Source organism: Lipotes vexillifer, unplaced genomic scaffold (assembly GCF_000442215.2).
Source record: "Lipotes vexillifer unplaced genomic scaffold, Lipotes_vexillifer_v1.1 scaffold1088, whole genome shotgun sequence".
NCBI lineage: Eukaryota > Metazoa > Chordata > Mammalia > Artiodactyla > Lipotidae > Lipotes > Lipotes vexillifer.
The window spans coordinates 1415359-1434257 of NW_006779738.1; the positions used below are offsets into that span (position 1 = coordinate 1415359).

At 40.9% G+C, this 18899-nt stretch overlaps 1 protein-coding gene across 1 annotated transcript in view; it reads left to right on the forward strand.

Moving 5' to 3' along the window:
* The first annotated feature begins 610 nt into the window (after nucleotides 1–610).
* The window catches only part of ERO1B (endoplasmic reticulum oxidoreductase 1 beta), a 61672-nt gene continuing 43383 nt past the window's right edge, over nucleotides 611–18899 (forward strand). The window contains exons 1-2 of the mRNA XM_007452941.1: nucleotides 611–887; nucleotides 13077–13196. Of these exons, the coding sequence (XP_007453003.1) occupies nucleotides 786–887; nucleotides 13077–13196 (222 nt within the window). The 5' untranslated portion in view covers nucleotides 611–785. The remainder of the gene's footprint in view (nucleotides 888–13076; nucleotides 13197–18899) is intronic.

Consider the following 18899-nt stretch of genomic DNA (forward strand, 5'->3'; position numbering starts at 1 on the left):
AGTGGGAGCTGGACGAGGCAGAGGACGACATCCACGTCTGGGGCGTATAAGATGAAGGAGGAGCCGAAGCCATCTCCACAAGTCGCAGGTGGCTCATCCAGGCACCCGCGGTAGATGTGAGGCTACAGAAAAGTGGGTGAGACAAAGAAAGCGCCCAACACTGAAAGTCGAAGAGCCCTCGTTTCTCATTTGCGTAGATCCTGGAGCCTCGAGGCCGTGCGGTGTCAGGGGGCGAAGACACAGGGTGGGGCCCCTTCGCTCCGTTTCCAGGAGCAACTGCCAAGGGGGGCGCAGCGGGCGGCCGGCTGCGAAGGAGGACGCTCCCTCCCACTCGCCCGCACCGCCTCTTGTTTTGGAGGCCCGCGTGGTCCCCAGTCATTGGCCGCCTTGGAGCCCGAGTTCCCGGGGAGGCGGGGCAGTCTCCGCAGCTGTAGTTCCCGGGTTCCCCTGCCGCCGGCCCCGCCTTCCGGCCTGAGGCGCCCTCCCGGCCGCGCGGGACCACAACTCCCAAAAGGCCTCGCGGTTGGAGGGGGCGTGGCCGGCGCAGGGGAGGCCGGGGGCGGGGCCGCCTGGGGGGGATGAAGTCGGGGGCACTCGACTCGCCAGCCTCACTCACAGCTACCGGGCGCCAGGCAGAGCGTCCCCTATCTCCCGACGGGCGTGCAGACCTCTGACCGTGGAGTCTCTCGGCCGCCGGGAGTCGTCCCCTTGGGTCGTCGCCCGGGTCGCCCGCCGTTCTCCGGCCCCGAGGGGCCCGGCCGGCCGCGGCGAGGGGAGAGGTCAGCATGAGCCGGGGGGTCGGGTGGGCCGGCGCAGGGCAGGGGGCGGCGGCCGCGTTGCAGCTGCTGGTCACCCTGAGCTTCCTCCCGAGCGTCGTCGAGGCCCAGGTGAGCCCGAGTGATGGCGGCGCGGGGACCCCCGGCCGAAAGCCGGCGGCTGCAGCGGCGGCGACCGGGCCGCGGCTGAGGCGCGGGAGGGCCGGAGCCCGGCGTGGTTTCTGGGGAGCGGAAAAGATGGGGGAGGCGCCGGGAGGGGTGCTGAAACCGGGATCGTTGAGCCCAGGAAACGCCTGCGAGTCGCTCGCGGCGTACGGGGCTGGCGACACTCCTGGGGTGATGGCAGGAGAAAGAGGAAGATGGTGACGGTCCCCGGAGGTGTTTTCGTTTCTGTCTTTCTGATGTTTAAGCGGCTGAGAGTGTGGCGGGAGATGGGACGGGAATGAAAACCTCCGCGGCTGTTTTGGGAAGAGAGCACGCAGAGAAATGGGGAAGCCCTCGCCGCGGCGAGCTCAGGGGGTCGGCGGGCAGGTGGAGAGGAGGTGACAGACCCCGCGGCCCTGCAACAGCCGTGTGGATCGCGAGGGGGACGAGACTTAACTTCCTCGACTTTCGGACTAGAGAACCCCTCGCATCTTCCCTCGCTCAGGACCGCCGTATTTTTACCCAGCTTGTACTCTGTCTGCTAAGTGGCGTCGCCAGGTGAGCCCAAGTACGAGACCTGGGGTCTGTGTCTGATCTTGTGGCTCTATCAGCCGTGAGGTGCTGGCTGGTAAATTAGGGTTTGGGGGTTGTCTTTGTGAGGCGTATCTTAAGGAAGGGTTCTCAATATGCTGGAAATCAGAGTGTTAGCTTCCCACAGCCTTTTGCCTTAAGAAAGGTGTTTGCTTCTTTTTCATACAGGAGAATTTGAGTAGACCTCTGCCAGGTGCTCTCTTGCCTGCACCTGCTCCAAAGTGGCAAAACTGCTAAAAGCAAAAGACACAAAAAGGTGCCTCAGGTGGCCCGATAATGAGGGAGATGTCGATTGAAGCAATTAATGCTGATTGTTAAGTAAAATTGAAGATAACTGAGGGTAACCGTGTAAACATGTTTTTCTCACTTTTTATTCAGACAATGTCATAGCGTTATGGTGTTCTGAATCCCGAATGCCCGAATATTCAGTTTCTGTCCCTGTTTGAAGTTTTTTTTTTTAAGATTTTTTTTTTTTTGGATGTGGACCATTTTTTAAGTCTTTATTGAATTTCTTACAATGTTGCTTCTGTTTTATGTTTTGGTTTTTCGGCTGTGAGGCGTGTGGGATCTTAGCTCCCCGACCAGGGATCAAACCCGCACCCCCTGCGCTGGAAGGTGAGGTCTTAACCACTGGACCGCCAGGGAAGTCCCTGAATATTTTTTAAATGAATGATTTGACAAAAATAAAAGGGGCAGACTTTTGGTTTGGGTGGGGAGGGGGGATGTTAAAAATGCAGATTCTCTGGGTCCATTACCAGATGTTCTGATTTAAGGGATCTGGATGTGAACCAGGAATCAGTGTTTTAAACCAGCCTTGCAAGTAACTAATGCAGTTACCCTTGTAACTATCTTTTAACCCCACTTGGAAACACTGAAATAGTGGCAATCTGGGCATATCTACCAGACTTACGAAAAGTATATTTTCCGAATTGTCTTTGGCAAAATTATTTTCTAGTTATTAGTGGGCCGTTTCTTTTTGAGTAGAATTTACATTTAGCTATTTTAAAAATTTTTGATTTTTCTCATTTTCTCTTTATATAGCATATATTAATTGTATACTTTATCACCAATGTAGAAGCTTTGTTTTAGGTTCCTATCACTAATTATGTGTATTAATGCTTTATAATTCCACGTGTACTTTACGTTTTATTATATCCAAGTGAATATATGTAATTTAAGTTTCGTTATGGCCAAATGAATATATATAGTTCAGTAGTTAAAGATTTGCGCATATTCAAGGTAGCATTGTACCAAACAGTCCTCAAAAATGAATATATGTTTTTTGTTTCCAGTGGTACATTCTAATATAGTGTTGGATCATATTTTAGATAGTACTTTAATCTGTAACATGTTTAAATATACATTATCTCATTTTATTTGACATATCTGTGGGCCGATTGAGGTAACTGACGTTAAGAGAGCTTACATGATAAATATCACACTTGTTAAGTACATGAACAAGATTAGACTGGAGCCCCAGTAGGCTTCTTTCTGGTTTATACAGTGCATCTCAGCGTGCTTGCTTCTTTGCGGTATAGAAATAGAGCAGAGGGAGACCCAGGAAAATAAAAAGATGGAACCAAGCCAGTTCTTTCTCTTCTTTTTCATACACTAAATTGGAAGAAAAACGGTAAAGAATAAAGGGAAGAATTAGATTTTTGGAAAAGTACTTCTATTCAGAAGAACTTAGTTAAGGAGATGAATATTTTGAATATTATCTCCTTACATTAAAAGCATAAAATTATTTTTAAGCACACGAAATGATAGGCATTTGTACACCACATACCCCATGTTTTATAAATGAAATGCAAATGTGCTTTGTAGTATGGCAAAACATAGGAACTAAAAACATGGTGCATACAAGTGATATAACAAGTTAATCTTCCTGTAAAGAAATAACTTCAGTCAGATATATTTTAAAAAATTTTTAAATGCATTTCTGAGGTGGCAGGAAATCAAGGAATACATAAAGCCGCCCCGCACCCCCCCAAGATGGAAAGCCAGAACCTTGAGACTCAAACAGTGCTGCTTCAGTCCCATTACCTTGAGGACTTCCCCCGAACTCTGAACACCTTGAGCCTTCTGCTTTAACAACTGCATGGAGTGGAGTGAACAAATAAAGCCTGTGTCTGCCCAAAGAGGGAAGTAAAAGGAGGCCCCACCATAAAGCTTGGGCTCCACAGAGCTGCATCTTCAATACAGGGGTAAATGAGAAATGAAACCCACCACAAGTAAAGAGAAAGTGAAGAAACTTGGCTAGGGGAAGGGAAAAAAAAAACTGCCTTGAGAATTTTTAACCATGAGCCAGCCCTTATACAGGGCAAATTCATGCCACCTGTACTGGGAAAAGCTTTAAGTGGGAAATTTAATTTGTAGCAGCCTCAGGTTGGTACACTGCCAGTTTACTGGTAAAAGCAAATATCCATCCCCTCTGGAGGGATTTATTTTCAACCCAGGCCCTAAAGAATTCTTGAAGATAAAGGGTCAGGAAGAATAAGCTGATAGTCAAAACACACAAAGTCACCATGAATGAGATATTAGAAATATAGATTATAGAAATAGACCTGTAATGACCTTAGATTTTGAAAATATCAGACATAATTTAAAATCACTATGTTTAATGTGTTTAAATAAAAAGCCTTGAAAGTATGAAAAAACAAGAAGTTTTAAAGAATTACCCAAAAGATTAAAACATAATGAAATAGAAGTTCTAGAAATGAAATTAAGAAATCAATGGATGGATTAAATAGCTGATTATACCTAGCAGAAAAAAATGATTATTGAATCAGACATCCATTTTATGTACTTTTCTTTCTACTTGACCCTCCAACACCTCTTTTTCCATCACTTTTAGCTTCATACTTCACTAACAAAGTTGGAGTAATCAGAATAATCCACATCTGTCCACCTACTAGTCTCTGACACACATAATTTGACTTCCTGTAGATCACCATGGATGAACTGTTTGTGCTCTTATCCAAGGTCAATCCCTCTACTTGTATTTTAGTCTCATTCGTTCCAATTCAAGGATGTGGCTCGAGCAAATCGTCCCTTTCTCTCCTGGATCATTGATTTTTCCTTCTCTAATGGACTGTTACTGTCCTCATAAAACATGCTGTTAATTCTATTTTAAATTTCTCTCTTGAGCCACCCATCTCTTCTGACTCTGCTCAGTTTTTCTTTTCCCCTCTATAGAAAAACTCCTCAAAAGAGTTACCTTTATCTTTCCTATTCTGATCATTCAGCCCATTCCAGCCTGACTTTTGGCTCTACCACTTCTTTAAAACTGCTCTTGTCAAGGTCACTAACGTCTTCCTTGCTGTTAAAGCCAGTAGTTTAAAAAGCTAAGGTTTAAAAACTATCGGCAGGGCTTCCCTGGTGGCACAGTGGTTGCGAGTCCGCCTGCTGATGCAGGGGATGCCGGTTCGTGCCCCGGTACGGAAGGATCCCTACATGCCGTGGAGCGGCTGGGCCCGTGAGCCATGGCTGCTGAGCCTGCACGTACGGAGCCTGTGCTCCGCAATGGGAGAGGCCACCGCAAAAAAAACCAAAAAAACAAACTATCGGCAGACTTTTTTCACAGCTCACCACTCACTGTCCTTGAAATATGTTTCTTGGTGTTTTTTTTCTTTTTTTGGTTTCCAGTATAGTATACTTTTCTGATTTCTTTCCTGTCTTTCTGCAGGCCAGTCTTTCTTAGAATCCTTTGCTTGTTCCTCCTCTGTCCCTAACCTCTAATGTTGAACCTCAGGGTTCAAATCTTGTAGTCTTTCTTCTCTCTACCTTTGTCATCTCATTTAGTCTCTTGATTTTAAATACCATCTATATAACTGACTTTCAGAATCTCCAGACTAGGATTCTCAGCTCTAGATCCATACATCCAACTACCTTTTCAACCTCTCCACTTGGATAATTAATAGGTATCATGAACTTGATGTATCAGGAACCAAATTCCTGATTTTTTTTCCCCCTCAAATCTGTTCTTCCCACAGTCTACTCCCCCTTAAACCTATGCTGCAGCCAAGCTGACTTCCCTGCTGTTCCTCAAACACGGCAAATGTGTTCTTGCATTGAGACTCTTGGACTAGCAGTTTCCTCTGCCGAGCTAACACTCTTCTCATGTATTCATGTGGTTCACTTGCTCACTTTCTTAGGTTTCTGCTAAAGCGTCACCTTATCTGCCATGTCCACTTACCTAAATTGTTGCCTTCCCTGACCTCACAATATAAAAGAGAAACCCTTCATCGTTGCCTTGTACTCCATGTTCCTTTTAGCCTTTGCTTAAAACTCTTCCAGTGGCTTCCTGCCTCACTCAGTGTTGTACACGGTAAAAAAACATACTTGCTCTTTGTCCCCTGTTCCTGGCATGAAGCTCCTAAAAGCCTTGGAATTTCCCGAGAAATAGGGGTGCCCCTTTCAGTCGTAGCTGAGTTTATGCTAATGAGGTGACTTAGGTGGGAACCCCTAGAGAGCTTCAGGATGAGCCTGGTGCAGAAAGGCCAAGTGCTTAGAGGACTGGAACTTTCGGCCCTACCCACCGATCTCCAGGTTCGGGCAAAGGGTGCTGTAGATTGAGCTCTGTAAAAACTCATAGAACAGTGAGATTGGATGAGCTCCCAGGTTGATGAACGCATAGACTTGCTGGGAGAGCAGTGAAGAGGCACAGAACTTCTGCACGCTGCCGCCTCCCCCCATACCCCAATCAGTACCTTGCCCTGTGCATCTCTTCCGTTTGGCTGTTTCTGAGTTGTACCCTTTGCAGTAAACCAGTAAACGTAAGTAAAGTGTTTTCCTGAGTTCTGTAGGCCATTCTAGCAAATTATCAAACCTGAGAAGGAAGTTGTGGAACCCCTCTCTATAGCCGGTCCGTCAGTACAGGTGGCTTGGGGCTGGCATCTTAAGTCGGGGCAGTCCTGTGTGTCTACACCCTTAATCTTTGGGGTCTGCTCTAATTCCATGTGATACCAGAATTGAATTGGGCACCCAGTTAATGTTGGAGAGGTGGAGAATTGGTTGGTGTGAGAAAACACCAGACTCAGAAAAGCCAAAATCTTAATAAAGGTCCTCTAATTCTCCTTTTACCTGCTATGTAGTCTTCCTTATTGTTTCTCTGAGCCGTTGGGCAAGCTTACTGCCTCAGGGCCTTTGCATTTAGTATTCCCAACGCCTGGAATGCTTCTTCCTCTCCTGCCCCCCCTCACCCCCCCACCAAAAAAGCATGGTTTGCTCCTTCCCCTCTAAGTTTTGCTGAAATTTCAGTTGGACCTTCTATAATTATCCCTGTTTAAATATTTAGCAGCCCCGATTCTGTAACACCTGGCTCAATTCTCTAGTTTTCCTCCCTGTCACTTTATTACTATCTGACAGACTCTGTACTTTGGTCATTCATTTTTTTTCTCTTCTATGAAAATTCTCTTTCTTCTAATATTACATTCCCAGTAGTTAGAACAGTGCAGGGCTTATGTTAGGCTCTCAATAAATATGTTGGATAAATGAATAAATGAATGGAAGAGAAGTGCAAATAAGTTATTTCAGAATGAAGCCCAGAAAGATAACAGGATGGTAAATGTTTAAGAGCGCTTAAGAGACGTGAAGAATAGAGTAAGAAGGTCTGATATGATGACTGGAGTTCCAGAAGGTTAAAACAGAATAGGGAAAAAGCAGTATTTTTATTGCATGCCAATATGAAAAAGACAACCCAATAGAAAAATGAACAAAAGATATAAACAGACATTTTACACAAGAAGAAATAGAAATGTTTTATAAAACATTAGAACTTTGTACCTCATTAGTGCAAAAAAAAAATCAGAGACCCTTTCATGCTTACTAGATTGGCAAAAATGAAAACAGATTAATATAAAATATTGGTGAGGATATGATTCAACAATAACTCCCATCTGCTGTTGGTAGGGTTGTAAACTGGTACAACTGTTTTGGAAATAAGCCTGTCATTCCCTAGTAAAACTGAACATGTACTTCTAGTAATTCTACTCCTAAGCATATAACCTGGAGGAAGTCTTACACACACATATATATCAGGAGATATGTACAAAAATGTTTGTATGACATTGTTCTTTAGCTGATTCTGGAAATAACCTAAATATGAATTGTATTAGTTTCCTATTGCTGCTGTAACAAATTTACAAACTTGGTGGCTTAATATAACACAAAGTTATTATCTTATAGTTCTATGCCCAGAAGTCTGAAAATTGGTCTTAAAGGTGTGATAAAGGTGTGAACAAGGCTGCATTCTTTCTCCCTTTCTGTAGGGGAGAACTGTTCCTTGCCTTTTCCAAGCTTCTAAAAGCTGCTGTGTCCCTTGGCTTGTGGCCTCTTCCTCCATCTTCAAAGCCAGCAGTGTAGAATCTTCCAATCTTCCTCTGACTCTGACACACCTGTCTCCCTCTTATAAAGAACTTTGTATTGGTTCCACCTGAATAATCCAGTGTAATCTCACCATCTTAAATTCCTTAACTTAATCACATCTGCTAAGTCCCTTTTAACATAGTCACAGGTTTCAGAAATTAGAGCATGGACATCTTTGGGGGGCCATCTCTCTGCTTACTGTATATAATAGATCAACAATAGAAAACATAAATTGTGATATTTTCAGATAATGTAACATTTACAGTAGTGAAAATAAATGAGCTACTATAAAATTCATCATCTTGGATAAATGCCAAAGTAAAATGTTAGCAAAAGAAGCACATCACAGAAGAATTCATACGTTAGATTATGTTCATGTTAAAGTTCAAAAACAGGAAAGAATAACCTAAGTACAATTGTTTAGGGATACATATGTGATGAAATTATAAAGAAAAGAAATAAACGAAAGTAAAATTTTTACCTCTAAGAGGAGGGAGATGGGTATAATTAAAAAGGGACTTCAAAGATACTGGTGGTATTCCATTTCTGTTTATTTATAAATTTTATTTAGATATGATTGACATATAATACTGTATCAATGTTAGATGTACAACATAATGATTTGGTATCTCTATATATTGTGAAATGATCACCAGAATAAGTCTAGTTAAAACCCATCACCATACATTATTAGAATTTTTTTTCTTGTGATAAAAACTTTTAAGATTTACTTTCTTAGGAAGTTTCAAATATATAATACAGTCTTATTAACTGTAGTCACTGTGCTGTACTTTACATCCCCCTGACTTTATAGCTGGAAGCTTATACTTTTTAACCCGCTTCCCACATTTCACTGAACCTCCTACCCCAGCACCTCTGACAGCACTAATCTGTTCTCTGTATGCATACGCTTAGATTTCTTTTTGGTTTTTGTTGTTGTTGTGTTTTGTTTAGACTCCACGTGTAAGTGAGACTGTATGGTATTTATCTTTCTCTCCCTTAGTTCAGTAAGCATTATGTCCTCAAGTTCCATCCATGTTGCAAATGGCCAGGTTTTATTCATTTTCATGACTGGATATATTGTGTATATATACCACATTTTCTTTATTCATCCATCAACGGATACTTGGATCGCTTCCGTACTTGGTTATTGTAAATAATGCTGCAGTGAACGTGGAGCTACATATATCTTTTCAAGTTAGTATATTTGTTTTCTTCAGTTAAATACCAAGAAGTGAAATTGCTGGATCGTGTGGTAGTTCTATTTTTAATTTTTTTCTGGGCCCTCCATACGGTTCTCCACAGTGGCTGCACCAATTTACATTCCCACCAACAGTGCCCAAGGGTTTTCTTTTCTCTACATCCTCGTCAACACTTGTTACTTCTTTTCTTTTTGATAATAGCCATGCTTATAGGTGTGATGTGATATCTCATTGTGGTTTTGATTTTCATTTCCCTGATGATTGGTGATACTGAGCACCTTTTCTTGTACCTGTTGGCCATCCATATGTCTTCGTTGGAAAAAGATCTATTCAGATTCTCTGCTCATATTTTAATCAGATTATTCTTTGCTGTTAAGTTGTGTGAGTTCTTTATATATTTTGGATATTAACCCCTTACTGCATATGATTTGCAAATATTTTCTTCCATAGGTTGTCTTTTCATTTTGTTAGTGGTTTTGCTTTGGTGTGCAGAAGCTTTTTTTTTGAAGTTTTTTCTTTTTTAAAATTTATTTATTTATTTATTTATTTTTGGCTGTGTTGGGTCTTTGTTTCTGTGCGAGGGCTTTCTCTAGTTGTGGCAAGCGGGGGCCACTCTTCATCGCAGTGCGCGGGCCTCTCACTATCACGGCCTCTCGTTGCGGAGCGCAGGCTCCAGACGCGCAGGCTCAGTAGTTGTGGTTCATGGGCCTGGTTGCTCCGCGGCATATGGGATCTTCCTGGACCAGAGCTTGAACCTGTGTCCCCTGCATTGGCAGGTAGATGTTTAACCACTGTGCCACCAGGGAAGCCCTGTGCAGAAGCTTTTTAGTTTGATGTAGTCCCACTAGTTTGTTTTTTACTTTTGTTGCCTTTGCTTTTGGTGTCAAATCCAAAAACTCATCACTAAGACTGATGTCAAGGAGCTTAACACTTGTGTTTTCTTCTAGGAGTTTTATGGTATTAGGTCTTATGTTCAAATCTTTGATCCACTTGAGTTAATTTTTGTGTATGCTGTAAGATAATGGTCCACTTTTCATTCTTGCTCATGTGGCTGTATGTCTGGTTTTCCCAACACTGTTTATTGAAGAGACTATCCTTTCCCCATTGTGTATTCTTGGCTCTGTTGTCATAAATTAATTGACTGTATATTTATGGGTTTCTTTCTGGGCTTTTTATTCTGTTTTGTTGATCTGTGTGTTTTTGTTTTTCTAGGTTTGTAGTATAGTTTGAAATTGGGGCATATGATGCCTCCAGCTCTGTTTCTTCTCAAGATTGCTTTGGCTGTTCTGGGTCTTTTATGATTCCACACAAATTTTTAGGACTCTTCTATTTCTGTGAAAAATGCTGTTGGAATTTTGATAGGGATTGTATTGAACCTTTATACTGCTTTGAGTACTATGGACATTTTAACAATATTCTTCTAATCCATGAGTATGGAATAGCCTTCCATTTATTGTGTCTTCTTTAATATTTTCCATCAATAAATTATAGTTTCTAGGTCTTAAACCTCTTGGTTAAATTTTTTCCTAGGTGTTATTTTATTCTTTTTGTTGCAATGGTAAATGAATTGTTTCTTAATTTCTCTTTCTGATAGTTTGCTATTAGTGTATGGAAGCACTACACCTGATTTTTGTGTATTGATTTTGTATCCTGGAACTTGTTTATTAGTTCTGACAGTGTTTAGTCTAAAATTCTTTAGGATTTTCTGTGTATAATATCATATCATCTGCAAATAGTGAAAATTTTACTTCTTCCTCTCCAACTTGGGTGCCTTTTATTTCTTCTTCCTGTCTAATTTCTATTTTTTAAAATTTGGTTATATACAGTGTTTGTCTTAGTAGTAGCCTTTAACAGTTGGAAATAAGTTCACGGTAATTTTGTATGCCTTACTCCAGCCCCTATGCAATTAAAAATTTTTAAAATACTGTGGTTTACTAACTAAAAGTTAACAATTTAAGAAGAATTTGTAAGAATGAGCAGTCAGTGGGTAAAATATTTTTAAAGCCTAGAAAGATTTTTGGTGTGTATTTTGTTTCCTCTTTTCCCCCCTTTTATTATTTAGGGGCCTAGAATTTGAAGTTTTGTAAGCAGTAAGCTCAGAGCAATGCAATGAAATTTGGTGGAGTTAGTGACAGGATCTTAGTAAGTGGGATAGCAAAGCATAGTAGAACTTCAGAGCCACATTTATTGATAATGATTCCTTTTCTTTATCTCAAGATAATATAGCTCTAACTCTTTATGTTGTAGGGGGTTTGGAGACACATTTATCCTCCTAGGGAAAAAGCTTGAGACAGAAACAACTGGGAAGTTTCCATTTTTTGATCATTCTTCGCATATATTCCTCTTGTGGATCACATGAATAACCTTTAACAGGCTGAGTCCCAGTTTTTTTTAATTTTAATTGCGATAATTGTAGGTTCCATGCAGTTGTGAGAAATAATACGTAAAAATGTCATTTACCCTTTATCTGGTTTTTTCCAATGGTAACATTTTGTAAACATATAGTATAATATTATAAATAGGACATAGACATTGATACAATCATGTGTATCTGTTTTACCTGTTTCATTTGTGTACCTATGGATTAGTTCTGTACTCTTTTATCACATGTATAGGTTGTGTGTCCACCACCAGTCAAGATACTGAAAAATTTCATCACTGCAAGGGTCCTTTCTGTTGCTCTTTTATAACCACACCTACCTCCTTCCTACCTTACTCCCCGCATCAAACTCCCATCCCCTTCTCCAGTCCCTAAACGCTGGCAACCAGTAAGCTGTTCTCCATTTCTAAACTTTTGTCATTTCAAAAATGTTATATCGGGCTTCCCTGATGGCTCAGTGGTTAAGAATCTTCCTGCCAATGCAGGGGACATCGATTCAAGCCCTGGTCTGGGAAGATCCCACATGCCACGGAGCAGTTAAGCCCGTGTGCCACAACTACTGAGCCTGCACTCTAGAGCCCGTGCGCCACAACTACTGAGCCTGCGCTCTAGAGCCCACGAGCCACAACTTCTGAGCCCGCGTGCCTAGAGCCCATGCTCCGCAACAAGAGAAGCCACCGCAATGAGAAGCCTGCGCACCGCAACGAAGAGTAGCCTCCTCTCACCGCAACTAGAGGAAGCCCGTGCGTGGCAACGAAGACACACACAGCCAACAATAAAATAAATAAAATAAAATAAAGTTATTTTAAAAATGTTACATGAATGAAATCATATGGTATGTAACCTTTTGGGATAGGCGCTTTTTCACTCAGCTTAATTCCATAAAGATTCATCCAAGTTGTGCATGTTAATGAGTCCCATTTTTAAATTTAGCTGAAGAATGTTTTATGGAATTTTTAGACTGTGAACTCACTTTGTAAATATCAGTTTCTCTTCAATTAATGTATACTATGAGTAGTGGATAAAAGCATAGATTTTAAAGTGCAATAGACTTGTGACTTAAGTCTCATGTCTACTTTGGAAAAATTATTTTAACCTTGCTAAGCCTTAATTTCCTTACATGTAAAATGAGGATAATAATACCATTTCTTAGGGTATTTAAAGAATAAATGAGTTAACATATGTAGTGGTCTTAGCATCATGCCTGTCACGTAAGTGTTCTATAAATGGCAGTCTAAAAGAAAGACAGAGTTACTACAGCAGTATTATTACAGCCTGTGATTTCTAGGTTAATCTTGGAAGAAGCTGCCTTAGCATTCCAATGACTATTTGGATTTTATATATGTTTAGTCAAGGGAGAAAGCATTCAATAGCTTTCTTTTTGACCACTGAACAAGAATGTTTAGTTCTTCAGAATGGGTATATCTGATCCTTCTGTTGCTTTTTATTTAATTGGCCATTGTAAAAAAGTGACTGCTTTAAATGTTACATATCTTAATCAGCAAATACTAACTAAGTTGAATGCATAATTTAGCTTTTTATGTAACAGTACAGATTTGTTAAGATTGAAACATGAGTAGTTTACATCTTTTCAATTATATACATGTTTCCCCCTAGGTCACTGGTGTCTTGGATGACTGCTTGTGTGATGTTGATAGCATCGATAACTTCAACACCTTCAAAATCTTCCCCAAAATAAAAAAGCTGCAAGAACGAGACTATTTCCGTTATTACAAGGTATGGTTATAATTTCAGATTCCGTTGGTGCTGAAGATTTTTACATAGCTCTCTACAGGTGCGACTCTTGCGATTCTTTTGGAAACCCATTTCTACTCGGCACCCTGTGTGCATCCTTTATCATTGGAATGTATTAAGTATTTCAGTGAAAACCTATTAGTCTTTTTGAACCCTAAGAATCTGAACTCCCTTCCTATGTTTGGGGAATTTCTCATTGTTCAATTTGGGTTTTGAGGCAGAGACTCCTTCCTCTAAAGAAGTTGAAAATGCCCAGGACTTATTTTATCAGTCTCCCTTGTAACTTAGGTTCTGTTATCTAGACACACCTACCCAGGCTCTGAGTTGTGCTGATGGCATTGTCGTGTGCTGTCATTGTTAGTGGTACACGGTTCCACAGCAGCATTTGTTGGGTAGCTCATTGTGACAGGTGGCAAAGCAGCCTGAGGATAGAAGCAGAACACCATCCATAGTAAGACTGCAGCATTGGTTCTTAAGTCTAACAATAGTCCACGCTGGACCGTTTCAGAATAACCAATGGTAGTTTAAAGGCAGTAGCAATAACACAAATTCAAAAGAACAATGGTTTAAAAGCTGCTGTTGTGTTCTTGCTCTCAGTATTTGGTTGGGTTTATAATTTTTATTTTCATTTTTAGTTTATTTTAAAAAGTAAGCATGATTTTCTTTTTTATCCTGTTACTGTATAGGTTATCTTAATCCTTTAAATATATTTTATACATTTATTTATGTATTTATTTTTGGCCACGTTGGGTCTTCGTTGCTGTGTGTGGGCTTTCTCTAGTTGCTGTGAGCAGGGGCTACTCTTCGTTGCGGTGCACAGGCTTCTTATTGCGGTGGCTTCTCTCTGTGGAGCATGGGCTCTAGGCGCACGGACTTCACTAGTTGTGGCACTTGGGCTCAGTAGTTGTGGCTTGTGGGCTCAGTAGTTGTGGCTCACGGGCTCTAGAGCGCAGGCTCAGTAGTTGTGGCGCATGGGCTTAGTTGCTCCTCGGCATGTGGGATCTTCCCAGGTCAAGGATCAAATCCATGTCCCCTGCATTGGCAGGTGGATTCTTAACCACTGTGCCACCAGGGAAGTCCCCAGTCCTTTAAATATTTTTGAAGTTTAAAAAATAAAACTTCCCAAATAATGTAAGTTGTGCAGAAAGATAACAAAGTTAAGACCTAAAGATTTGGGAACCCATCCCCTTTTCCCATCAGCCCCAAGAATATACAAAAAAGTGAATGTTTCTCCTCTATACAAAATCCTTTAGGAATACAGTTGCCATAAACTTATTTCAAAAAGAAATCTATACCTAAGCAAATTATTGTCTAACATTCTAGACATTTTACCTATAAACAACACAGGTTCCAATAGCTTCTTCAGATTCCCACTCCTATGTCTATAAGTCTCTCTGCATTTGTGACTGCTTTCTCTTGCTTCCTTTCTACTGCTAGGCTTAACCATATGAAATAGTTGCTTTTAGAGATCAGAATGGTTGAATGTTGCCAGTTTCATATGGTTCAGTCTAATACAGTGAAGGAAGTGTTCCTTCTATCAAAGACCATCCCTTCACAGAACATCCAGATCACATGTCCACTCAATATGTCATGGCCCTCACTCTTTCACACTTACCTTTTGGGATTATACCTTCTGTTTCTGTATCCCCATAGATCTGGTCAATAGTAGGCACTCAAATATTTGAATAAATGAATGAATATCTCATTGAATCTTTATACTGAAATCCTGTTAAGTCAACATTATCCACATTTTCAAGAGAATAAACAATGGTGTAGGTATCCTAAGGTAGGGTACTTTTGTTGGCTTACAAATGAAAGAGAAGTTTTATTAAGAAAAGGTGTGGAGCAGCTCACAAAATTGAAAGATAAGCTGAAGAAGCATATTTCAGAAAAGACAGAAATTATAGCAGAAACTAATGGCCATTCTCTTTATGATACTGCCAAAATTTTGGATCAAATTAACCATTTTCCCATATTTTAATATTACACAAGAGTCATATTTCTGGGAGAGAGGGTCTAAATTGGTCTAGGCAGGGTGATAATAACCCCACCACTTGACCAAAGGACAATTTGGTTAATAGTCCTATTTGTATTTGCATATTGTTTCTCCAAGGGAAATTAGGGGATGTTACAGAAGGAGGAAAAATGAAAGTTGAGTAGGCAGAAATAACAATGTGGTCATTGGCTAGCCAACATACAGTTCATCGTCATACATGCAATTTAAAAAATGTTCCAACCAACATAATGAAACTACTGTGTATGTAACCGGAATATATTCGTACCCTTTCCCAAAGGAGGGTAATGCAATGATCTAGTTAATCCAGTTAGCTTCAAGTCTAGGATATGTGGGTGCTATCTACTCTTCTTGTAGTTCTGTCAACCTATGAATTAAAAAAAAAAAAAAAGGAAATTTGACGTAGAGTACATTAGTGGTGGAAGAGGAAAGCTAAGAGAAGAGGTTAATTTTAAACACACATACATGCTTATGATTCAGCAAGCAAGGAAATACAGGTAGAAGTAACAGTCTACCTCTATCAACCGGTCACTTGGCTGCTATAGCTTGTTTTTATATTTTCTCTCTTCTACTATCCGTTACATTCCTTTATTTGCCAAGTATTTATCGAATAATTACTCTGTAGCAGAGTGTATTCTAGGTGCTGTGGATACAATAGTGAATAAAACAAAGCCTCTCACCTTATGAAACTTTTTATATGATTAGGGAGACAGACAATAAACAAGTAATAAAATAGCGTTTACTTTATAATCATAGGAAATTACATAGAGAAAAATAAAATTGGAGATAAAGGATAATGGGAATGGGGAAGGTAGGTAGCCCTATTTTAAAGAAGGTGGTCAGGAAAGGAAGACATTCCTGCTGTGCCATTTGAGCAAAGACCTACCTAATGTGAAAGAGTCACCCGTGACACAATCTGGAAAGAACATTCCAGGGAAGGGGAGTTGAACTGCAGGTATAAAGGTGCAGAGTGTTTGAAGACCAATATAGCTGGAGGAAAGTGAATGAGGGGGAGAGTTGGAGAGGTAGGTAGGGGCCAGATTTTTTTTTAAAAAAGGGGAATTCCCTGGTGGTCCAGTGGTTTGGACTCCGCACTCTCCCTGCCAAGGGCTGGGTTTGATCCCTGGTCGGGGAGCTAAGATCCCACAAGCCACTTGGGGTGGCTAAAAACAAACAAGAAAACCCCTATGCTTTCATCTAAGCATTTAAATCAAAATTTGAGAATTAAACAATGACTTAAGGCCCTGTAGTTTTGGGGTTTTTTTTAAACCACAGTAAGGCTTTTGGATCCAAAGTGTGATAAGAAGCTATTGGTGGAATTTGTACAAAAGAGACTGTATGGGTGTGAGGCAGGAAACAGAGAAAGCACTTCTGAGGCTATTGCAGTAGTCCAGCTGAAAGATGATATGGATTTGGAATAGGCTGGTAGAGTTGGAAAAGGGGAAAAATGATCGAATTAGTGCCATATATGAAAGGTAACACAGCAAGCTCTTCTGATGGATTGAATGTAAGGTGTGAGGGTAAAAGTGAACTCAAAGATGATGCCTAAGTTTTGAGCATGTTACCAAAAGTAAAATATATATATCATGGCCAAGTGGATTTCATTCCAAGAATGTAAAGATGAGGCTTTTAGGTCTTCAACAAGATTCAGTACACATTCCTGATTTTTTAAAACGTTGACAAAGTAAGAATGACGGATACTTCCTTAACATGATAATTTCAACCCTAACATCAGCACTGCCAGCACCTTACTTCTGGGGAAACACTAGAGCAATTCTCCCTTAGGTCAGGAACCATGAGGAGGGGCTACCTACTATCTCCTTTACTGTTGGACCAAATTGGCCAGTATAGTCAAACAAGAAAAAACAACTAGAAGCATAAAAATTTTAAAAGAATAAATAAAGCTATCTCCATTTATAAATGACAAAGACCTAGAAAACTCTAAATTATTAAATGAACACAAATAATAAAAAATGTATTAAGATAGCAGGTTATAAATTTAATATTGAAAAATCAGTATCTGCATAAATACAAACAATAACAAGTTAGAAGATAAAATGGAGAAATCCCCATTTCCATTAGCAAAAAAAAGATAAAATATATAGGAATAAATGTTATCAAGAAATGTGCAAAATCGAAGAATGCTTCTAAACACTCCTGAAAGACATAAAACTAGGCTCGAACAAATGGACAGATGTCTTTCGTAGCATAAAGATGTTAATTCTCCCCCAAGTTAATATATAAATTTAATGTGAACCCAATAAAAATATATGTAGTTTTTTTCTGGAGCCGGACAAGTTGTCACAGGTTAAGTTCCCTGGGAAGCTGACTCTGAGACAGTGATTAGTGTCCAAGAGATTAATTAGGGACAACTCCTGGAACCAACAACATAGGGAAGGAAAAGGAAGGGAGGACATCAGGACTGGGCAAAGGGAGAAGTAAAGCTGTGATGCAGCCTCAGAGAAACCTCAGGTGACCCTTTGGGGGGGTAGTTCTTAAGATGGGATAACCCCCCAGAGCTGTCCCTACTTCGGGGGGATGTCTAGGCCTTTATATCCTTACACCAGTCATTGAATGAAGGGCATTGTAGGAAGGGGTGGTGCCACCTTGGACAAAGCGGCTCTCTTTGGCTGCAGTGTTTCCAGGGCTGGGATTGAGCCTTTCCTTCCTGAAGGGTGACCTGAGTAGTGTGTTGCAGCGTCTATCACAACCCACTCCTTAACACCGTGTATTAGTTATCTATTGCTACGTAACAAATTAGCCTAAAATTTAGCAACCTAAGCAAACCGAGAAGGTGGCATTTGAGGAAAACCTAAAGGGAATGAGAAAGCAAGCCATGTGGATATCTGGAGAAAGAACATTCTAGGCAGAGGGAACAGCAAGAGCAAAGGCCCCAAGACCATGGTGTGCCTCATGTATTTGAGGAACAACAGAAGGGGCAGGAAACTAGGGAACCAGCCCACGGAAGGCGTTCTCAGCCATTGAATTGGATTTTGAACTGAGCTGATTTTCAGAGGTATCGTATGTGGGGTGAGAAAGAGAAGAGTCAAGGATGATGCCATGATTTTGGCCTGAAGAGCTAGAATAATGGAGTTGCCGTTTACTGAGATGGCAAGAATTACTAGAGGGTAGAGCACAATTTGGGAGGTCATAATAAGTTTGAGGTGCCTGTGTGTGTCCTGTGGAGATGCCAGGGAGGAGGTGGATTTACAAGCCAGGAGCTCAGGGCAACCTGCAATTCCCAAGCGTGCCAGGCGATCTTAAGCTTCTTTGCCTTTAGACATCCGGATCCCTGTGCCTAGAAATCTCTTCCTCTAGGAAACTTCTAGTCATACCCATTTTACATGTTACCAAGGAGGCCTTCCTGAGACCCTGCAGGCACAGTTGACCACTCTCATGTTGCCAGTCTCTACCTCTTTTTGCCTCTTCCTTGTAACGTGGTTATTCTTTACTTCACCTAGCATGTATTTACTGAGGTGTCTATTATGTGTGCTAGGCACTGCGATAAAATAATGAATCAGGCAAAATGCCCATCCTTACAGTCAAGGGTGCAGACAATAAATAATATTCAAGTAGTGATAAGTGCTATAAAAGCATGTGAAACAGTGTGTTGGGTGCGTATTGAGCACTACTTGAGAGAGTCTGGTCAGAAAGGTCTCTCTGCTGAGGTG